Below are 9,480 nucleotides of genomic sequence, written 5' to 3' on the forward strand. Positions count from 1 at the left end.
TCATGCTCCATATTGTTTAACTTTCCTTTTATGTTGTCTGTAGTTATCATAAGGAGTGGAGCTCCTGAGACATGGTGTCGTTGTCCAGTCGTTCCATCTACTGTTAATTGTATTGGCTAGTTGCTGATGCATGGCTGGAATGCTTCGTGCGTTTGGACCCACAAAAAATGGATTTTTATTCAAGACTGCAATCTTTGGACCCACATTTACTTGCAATTGTTCTCGACATTTCTTTCGATTGTAAAGTCTGCTTCTCACCCTGACGCTTCAGCCTCTCAATGGATTAGCCAAATTTCTTATTCCTAAATAGGAAAGTAAGTGATATTGGAAGAAGTGCATGCATAAAAAATCATGCTGCAAGGGTGATGTATCTTCCACACTATGTGCAGGTTCTGCACTTCGAAATATCTCAGCCACACAGCTGCAATTGGTACCTTAGTGGTGGTAGTGAACAGAAGAACCATGGTCACTGCGTATATAGATCCGCTGAAATTTAAGCCAGGAAACTTTTTATCGGTCAATCTATGACTACTCGACTAATATACCTGAATCATACTATTTTCTGACTTCATTTCTAACTTTTGGTTGGTTTTTTATTTGGTGTCTAATATTTTAGAAATTTCTAAATATTACTTTCACTCTACATCATTGTCAGTTTATAGATGGCAACGGTTGACATGACACACACAGGTATTTGGTACTTCTATTTTTATAACATCCCCCTTAATTTTGACCACTATAAGAGTAAATGGTATCATACTATCACTTTACTAAAGAAATAACATAGAAAGGGAAATTATTCAGAGACCATGAATGTTGTGTGTGCGTGTATAGTTTCCAACATCCATGCAGGGTCGAAAACTTAAAGCCCAATTTGTGTTTGTTTTTGAAAAAATGGGTCAAATGAAAATCCAAAGTCGGAGCAAGATGAATTTCAAATACGAGTTGCAGCCAGCTTGGAGCTAATGAAACACGGCCCAACAAGAGCGAACGGTCATGATATCTCAATGTGAAACCTTAGAAGCTAGCTAATGAAGCATTTGATGAAGACATCATAAGCTCTTGGAGTCTTAAAGCATTATAAATCAATCGGAAAAAGACAAAGGATTCAAAACTTTAATATTCTACGCCTTTGGGTTTATTTATTCAACAGTAAATGCACTACAATCGCTTCTCACATCTCGGTCCTGATAGCGGAACAGCACACAGTTGTGCACCACTGTCGTAATCAGTCGTTGTACTCGCTTCGGCTGCCCCATTTCCTGAACCTTGAATGAGAGCATCCAAGTGAGAGGAGGTTGGAGGCTGAGGTACTGCACAATGACCTTCAAGCATTTGAAGTACTTTTGTCATTGCCGGCCTTAAATGCATGTCTTCTTGTATGCACCATGGTGCAACTTTTATAGCAGTGACAACCCTTTCATCTTTTTCATCGGCTTCTAACTTTGAATTGATAATTTCTTTTAGTTTATCTTCTTTCATCATCTTGAAGGCATAAGAAGGAAGATAGGCTTTCTCCGAGCACTGCCTCGAATCGTAATTTTTCCTTCCTCCAATGATCTCAAGCAAGAGCATTCCATAGCTATATACATCACTCTTCTCTGATATGGCAAAGTCAAAGACCCATTCTGGTGCAAGGTATCCTCTTCTACCCCTTAGCTCTCTAATTACAGCGCTTTGCTGCCGGTTCATAAGCTTGGCCAAACCGAAATCTGAAACTTTGGCAACATAATTATCATCAAGGAGAACGTTTTCAGGTTTTATATCACAGTGGATAATCTTTACTTCGCAGTCCTCATGGAGATATGCCAATCCCTTTGCTGTACCCAGTGCAATCCAAAATGGAACCATCTTCATTATGCTTGAAAATCCATCTATCCAAAGATCCTTTGCCCCTGTACTCGTAGACAAGAAGCCGATTAGGCCCCTCAGCACAGAAACCTTTGAGCTGGACCAGATGGACATGGTGTATACTCCCGATAAGACTAACTTCAGCTCTAAACTTTTTCGTTCCCTGCATAATGCCCTCCAATTGTTTCACAGTCAACAGGGTGCCATCAGGGAGCACACCTAGTTAGACTGAACCAAACCCTCCTTGGCCAAGCTTTATGGAGAAATTATTAGTCGCACTCTGAAGATCACCGTAACTGAAACGAACAGGCATTCCAGAAAGGCTGTCGCGTTATCATCTTCTGAAGCGTCTTGGGATGTCTCCCGTAATATCTTGTTTTTGCGGTGGTACGAGAATGCAACAAAAATAAGATCAACAATTACCAGACATGTTACTGTGACAATGATCACAATGACTAGAATTTGCCTTCCATTTCTGCTCTCTTTTGCTGGGCTTCGCTCTCCATCTCCATTACTTAAGACCTTCAAATAAGTAATATAACCGGCAGAACCTGCTTCCACCTGTTGCAAACTTCCTATACGGTCGAACAGCAAGCAACTTTCCAGAACTATTTTCAAAGAACAGCACAAGACGAGCAATTTTCATTGCAAGCTTTTGTGCAAGCATCTAGATCAGATTTCAAAATGGGTGCAACAAACCCAAGTGCAAAATAATAAAAATTATCACCTACATATAAAAGGTCTACCGAGCTTGTGGAACTATTACAGGTTGAGATAAGATTAGGCTTGCAATTAAATTGAGAGTTGAGAAAAGAAGGGCATTGGCATTCGTTGTTCATACTGCACACAAAAAATGGGTGACAAGGCTCAGGAGTGCTGCAGGAACTTTGTGGTATTCTGGTTAGCTCAGGAGTTGCAGACTTTCCCATTCGAAGATTAAGGAATGAGATTGAGGCATCGGAGCATAAAACAGTTGCCCACGTGGCATTCAGTTCAGAGGGTTTGGAGAAGATAAACTGCCAGAGTAAGTCTCCCTTTTGGTCATAGAAATCCCATGAATTGGACACCAAGGATGCAGACTGAACCATTCCACTGGCATTGGTCCTAGTTTTCCTTCTCTCATCTGATATAGACCAATAGATTTGTGGAGTTTCATATCCAGCATACAAGACTAGATCGCCTGACTTGATTTCAAGATACTGAGACAAGTTGTTGCGGTTGGGAACACTTTTCAGTATCATTCCTTCCAAGAATTCCTGTCCAAGTAAAAGGGTATCTGTTGGATGGCTAAAAATCTGCCAGAGAATTCTTCCATTTTCATCAAGCAATACCAAGTTTCCGGAATCCTGCCATTCCATGGCTGTGGCTGTTTCTCCTGTTGTGTTTGTTGACCAAACCGCACTATTCCCACTTTCCAAGTAGACATTCCCCTTGTTGTCAAACACAAAATTATCAGAATCGGTAACCATTAATAAGCCTATGTTAGCAGTCCAAACCACTTTGGAACTCCGTATGTGAATAACTTGTAGTGCAAACATAGTGACATTCTGGCCATCTCCAAAGCCAAAGGCGAATATTGAGCTGTTGGATAAGAGGAATAACCCGTCTTTCTCAGCCCACTTCTTCTGAGACGCTTTGAATCCTGGATATATCTTACCAATATTTTGAGTGATAGCAACGCAAGTTTGTGACACAAGAATGAGACAGAAACACCAGACTTTAAATTGGAGCAAATCCATAGCTTGTTTAACCCCAACAATTGACTGATTTCTTTTCATGTAAATGGATGATCAAAGTTCAATTCATGGCCGCTATTTTTTTTTTTTTTTCTGAAAAACCAGTAACAACCTACAAAGGAATATATATATATATATAACCGTACGAGATCTAGTTGATAGGTTTTCTTGAATTTGCAGCACATAAAGTTATGAAGAGACTAGAAACATATTGGCATATTGCATGGCCATTAATGAGGAGCAAAACATGCCCCAGAACGCATTACAAAGATATTATGACTGACCTCATTCTTTATTAATCGGAATTGAAGATGGTAGATGGATCATGGACTTGGCCTTTCCCTTGATTTGAGAGAAGATACGAAAAATCCAAATTGTTCCTTTGTTTACTTTAAACCTCTGCTTCCATCCGCATTTCTTTTAATTTGTCGCACATAATGTTGGTGATCAGAACGTTACCAAGTTAAAACCTTCGTTTGTGACAGCACATGCATCACTGCAAATATTTTATTTTGTTTCTTATAATTCCTTTACTTAACAGTGGCTATGACAACTCTAAATTCGTCATGCTTCCCGCTGCGGAAGTTACTGTCTATATATATATATATATAAGCTGATCAAACACATACAAAGAATATTTAATTTTGAACTACAGTCAAGTGTCAGAGATGACATGCAAAAAACTTAGGTTAACTTGAAAGAGCAACAACAGATCCAACTTCATCAGAAACGCAACCCCAAAGCATGTCCGGCCCGGTCTTAACTGGCAGAGAATCTCAGACTCAGACCAGTCAAGACTCCCCATAGGTGATCTTGGTCTTTCTTAATTCCCTTATCCAATGTTGTTCACACTTCCAGCTAGCTGACCTAGGCCGATTAGTGGGATACTAGAAATTTAATGAAAATTAGTTCACGGTTTGATAATATTCTGTTAATTAACTAGGAGTTTAGGGTTCTAAATTCATAATGATCAGTTTGCTTAGTTCAAAAGATAATTTGACTGAGAATTTAGAGATATTTTAATTTTTGTTTTTTATTTAATGGTATTTTCTATTGGGATTTGTTAACTTTTTTATATAAAGAGAAGTTTCGTTCAAATAAAAAAGAAAAATGTCACTGAAAAACCGAGGAATAAAATTAGAGAAGTTTTAAGCCTTTTCAATATGAATTCCTTTTATTTATTTTCAATCCCACCATTCGTCCCTGTTGGTAGGGTTAGTGCTCTTCTAGTAGGGGAGAGAAATTGAACTTTTGAACGAGTCGTCTCCAAGATCAGTGTAATGTGGTCCCTTATGGTGAGGTGAGTGCCACAATTGCTGGGTCTTAAATCCCAAGTTGAGATCCTTTCTATTTTTGTATATGATAGCAAACGTGCATCATGATGCTCGGATTTCCTTCAACCTCGCATGTTCCCTCCCTTAAATATATTGTTGATCTCCTTTCTGGATTGTGCTTATTTCAGCAGGCTATTGATAGAAAATATAATAAAATAGAAAAGAATAGGGAGAAGAGAATGAGGAATAGATAATTTGAGGGCTACATCTTTGCTATTCTCAATTGTTATTGAATATAAGATATAAGTTAAATGTCTTAATTATTATGAAAATTAAATCAAGATAATATCAAATCAAATTCTTCAACAGCCATATCTGGGTGACGTATTTTTCTATCCAAGGAGAAAATGAACACGACATGCATGGCAACCAGACCTAAAACATGACCAACAATGGTAGCGGAGTTTCCAGGAAAATTCCTTGCAGGACTTGAAGAATCAAAACTAGACATGTTTTAGTTTCATCATGCAGGTGAGATTTTGAGAGTTATTATTTCTCCTCTTCAAGACAAAGGTCACCAAACGGGAGTAATGCTTCGAGACGAGAACTTCAATGGTAGTCAGAAACAAAGATGAGCATATTTGAGATCTAGTAAAAACGAGTTATTGATGTAAACGAGGCCATTACAGAACTTTAAAACTTGATGACTCATGACAACGATACATAGAGGTTAAGATGAAACATTCTAACGTACATGATATTTGGTTCTATCATCATCTTGGTCCTGATAAGCGAACATCTGACGAGGCTACATCACCGGAGTAATCATCAAATCCTGATGAAGTAGCCCCTTGACTACTCCATCTAGAGAAAGCTGATAGTGAACCTAACTGAGAGGTGGTTGGAGGCGGAGGGACAGCACAAAAGCCTTCAAGAATTTGGACTACTTTAGTCATTGGTGGCCTCAGATGCATATCATCTTGGATACACCACAAAGCAAGTTTGATGGCAGTGACTACCCTATCGTCTCTTTCATCAATCTCTAGCTCTGTGTCAATGATTTCTTTCAATTTTCCCTCTTCCAACATCTTGAACGCATAAGAAGGAAAATGGACTTTCTCTGAATTCTCTCCCGAATCATAATTCTTCCTTCCTCCTACAATCTCAAGCAAGACCATGCCATAACTGTATACATCACTCTTCTCTGAGATGGCAAAGTTGGTAATCCATTCTGGTGCAAGGTACCCTCTTGTACCCCTTAGCGTTGTATACACAATGCTCTGTTCTCGGTTCATTAGCTTAGCCATACCAAAATCTGAAACTTTGGCAACAAAATTATCGTCAAGAAGAACATTTTCAGGTTTAATATCACAGTGGACAATCTTCACTTCACATTCCTCATGGAGATAAGCCAAACCCTTTGCTGTTCCCAAAGCAATATTAAATCTCGTATCCCAATCCAATAAGTGACCCTCTTCATTCTTATTGAAGATCCATTTATCTAATGACCCTTTTTCCATGTACTCGTATACAAGAAGCCGGTGAGGCCCTTCAGCACAAAAGCCTTTTAGCTTGACCAGATGCACATGATGGATACTCCCGATGGTGGTAACTTCAGCTTTAAACTCTTTCGTCCCCTGAACAGTGCTCTCTAACTTTTTCACTGCCACTTGTGTACCATCTGGGAGCACACCTACGTAGACTGACCCAAACCCTCCTTGGCCAATTTTTGTAGAGAAGTTTTGGGTTGCTCTAGAAAGATTAATATAACTGAAACGAAGAGGCATCCCAGGAAGATTGTCCAAGAAATCATCCTCTTCCGAATCATTTAAATGATGTCGTGGTGATATCTTCTTTTTGAGGTACCAGTATCCTGCATAAAGTAGTCCAATAATAATCGTCACAGTTGCAAAAGCTATGACCATGATTATAAGAATGCTCTTCCAGTTCCTTCTATTTTCGACTGCCGGACCTAGACCACCTGAAACCTTCATATACGTGCTATAACTAGTAGAACCCATATTAGACCGTTGCAAACTTCCAATCTGGTCAAATAGAATACAACTCCCAGAAGAGTTTTCAAAGAACAGCACGAGGCAAGAACAATTTCCTAGGCATGCTTCTTTGCAAGCATCTAGATCGGGCTTCATCAAAGGTGTAACGAAGTTCAGTGCAAAATAGTTAAGCTCTTCGCCAATGTGTAGAAGCTTTACTGAACTCTTGGAGCCATTGCACATTGAGTTAATCTGAGGCTTGCAATCAGAGTTCGATCTGAGAAGTGAAGGGCATTGGCATCTATTGTCAAAAGAGCACACATGGTATGGGTCACAAGGCTCTGGAGTGCCGCAGGAACTTGGCGGTATTTTTATTGCCTCGGGAGTAACTGACTTCCCCTTTTGAAGATCATAGAATGATATGGAGCCATCAGAGCCTAAAACAGCAGCCCAGAAGGCATTCCATCCAGGACTATTGGAGAAGACAAATTGCCAAAGTAAGGTTTTATTTTGATCGTAGAAATTCCAGGATGTAAACACCAGAGTAACAGAATGAACCTTGCCGCTGATGCTGTTATTGGTTTTCCGGGTGTCCTTTGATATGGACCAATAAAGTTGTGGAGTTTCAAACCCTGCTGACAAGATCAAATCACCTGACCTGGAATCTAGATAGTGAGACAAGCCATGACGGTTGGGGAAACTTTTGAGCTGCATTCCGTCCAAGAATTCCTGACCAGGCAAAAGGGTATCAGTAGGATGGCTAAAACTCTGCCATAGAATTCTTCCACCACCCCCAACCAATACCAAGTTTCCTGTATCTTGCAATTCCATGGCTTTAGCTGTTTCTCCTGTAGTGTTTGTGGACCAAGCCACACCATTTCCATGTTCCAAGTAGACGTTCCCATTTTTTCCAAACACAAAGCAATCGCTATTTCCAACCAAGAAGCCCCTATTAGCAGTCCAGACCACTCTGGAACTAGGCATGTGAATGATAACTAGTAGAAACAACGTAACATCCAAACTAGTATAGAAGCCCAAAGCAAATTTCATATCATTCGACCTCAGAAATATACCTTTATTATCAATATATACCATCTGAGACGCTTGGTACCCAGGATATATCCGGCCAAACTGTTGAATGCTGGCTATGCAGGTCTCGAGTACAAGGAGGAGGCAAAGAAATAAGGTTCTAATTTGGAACAAACCCATAATTCCTGTAACTGAATCAGTTGATTGAGATTGGCTAAATAAGTGAAAGAAATATCAATATGGAGGATACCTGCTAAAAATTCCTGGGGGGCGAACTTAGGCTGAAAAACCACTATTTTTTTGAGTAACTTGAATTTGGCTCTCTATAGTCTCTAAAATTCAATATTTGAGTAAATGGGAAAAGAGATTGATGTTTATTCGAAAATCGCATGCATTTACAGAGAGAATAGCCTATTCCTCAGTGGTTCTTGATGGACTTCTTTGCATAAATGTGTGAAATCCTAAAATCCATGCTAAAACAACAAAAGAGCTTTGCGTCGCCATCAATGAAGGGGAAAAGAAAAAATGACCCAGAAAAAAAAAAAGGAGTAATGAGATATGACTAACCTTATGATTCAGTCACCGAGACAAACGAGTTCGCAAATTGCAAAGATGGGTTTTTAGCATTTTCCGCAGTTTTTAGACTACAAAAGGAATTAACATGAACCATGACTGTCCCTCTTTATCTCCATGTATTTGCAGGCAAGAGACACAGACAAATACAAACCGATGTTGTGGAAATGGTTCATCCAATTCCACAAAAAGTACTTTATTAAGAAGGACCAAGCTTTTAGCTATTCATCTAAAGAAAACAACGAAGATGCTCTCAAACTGCGCTAGTCAACTGCTTTTTAAATTTTTCTTCTAAATTGTGAGATGCATGTAGAAAATGGTTTTGCATTCGTGTCCCATTTTGTGTGTTATTCATCGTAAGCATCCCTCGGTAACACGTAATATTTGAGAAAATAGTAATATTTTGAATATGGACAAATTTGACTCTTCGTTTCAGGACGCTCAAAAGTTTCACCAAACGTACCAAGCTCTTGTCGTTTTCCTTATTTTACTTTTTCTTTACGAATAAATCTAGTTTTCCGTAGCCGTGTTATACATTTTTATTTGAAAGAAAAAGAAAAGTTTTTCTTCTCAGTCCAAAATGGAGGTGTTAAATTGTATCGACAGATCGTATTAAAATATATATTATATTATATAAATAAATCTTAACTCAATCTATTAAGTTTATTGTATTAAAATCTCAAATTTTAATATGACCTATTAATATAATGTGTCGTGTCTTGTTGTGTAAATCTATTTTGATTCATTAATGAATATTATTAAATAGGTTGACATAATAAAATATGATCCGTTTCAAACTGTTTATGTAAATGAGTTGAATATGCTTAAAATTAACCTGTTTGAATTGATTAAATTTAACATAATTTTCTATAAATGTTAAAATCATAATATCTATAAAAATTATAAAACTAACTACAAGTCTAAAATTATAATTTAAATAATAAAAATATCGAAATTAAAATTCTAATAATTTTACTTTTGGATAGAATGACATAATTATAACTTTAATTTTCTTAACGTGTC

General features: G+C 38.2%; 1 protein-coding gene and 1 pseudogene across 1 annotated transcript; both read right to left on the reverse strand.

Moving 5' to 3' along the window:
- Positions 1-723: 723 nt before the first annotated feature.
- LOC122283777 lies at positions 724-3,717 on the reverse strand (annotated as a pseudogene).
- A 1,760-nt stretch (positions 3,718-5,477) lies between these two features.
- Positions 5,478-8,751, reverse strand: LOC122283793 (G-type lectin S-receptor-like serine/threonine-protein kinase SD2-5). Its single transcript, XM_043095246.1, has 2 exons — positions 8,452-8,751; positions 5,478-8,075 (listed from the first exon to the last, which is right to left on the reverse strand). Exon 2 carries the CDS (start codon positions 8,062-8,064, stop codon positions 5,635-5,637), a length of 2,430 nt encoding a protein of 809 aa, XP_042951180.1. The 5' UTR covers positions 8,065-8,075; positions 8,452-8,751; the 3' UTR covers positions 5,478-5,634.
- Positions 8,752-9,480: the final 729 nt, after the last annotated feature.

This window comes from Carya illinoinensis, chromosome 1 (assembly GCF_018687715.1).
Source record: "Carya illinoinensis cultivar Pawnee chromosome 1, C.illinoinensisPawnee_v1, whole genome shotgun sequence".
Lineage (NCBI taxonomy): Eukaryota > Viridiplantae > Streptophyta > Magnoliopsida > Fagales > Juglandaceae > Carya > Carya illinoinensis.

Excerpts from the sequence above, each read along its gene's own strand:
- LOC122283793 (XM_043095246.1), bottom strand. The coding sequence starts at position 8,064 with ATGGGTTTGTTCCAAATTAGAACCTTATTTCTTTGCCTCCTCCTTGTA.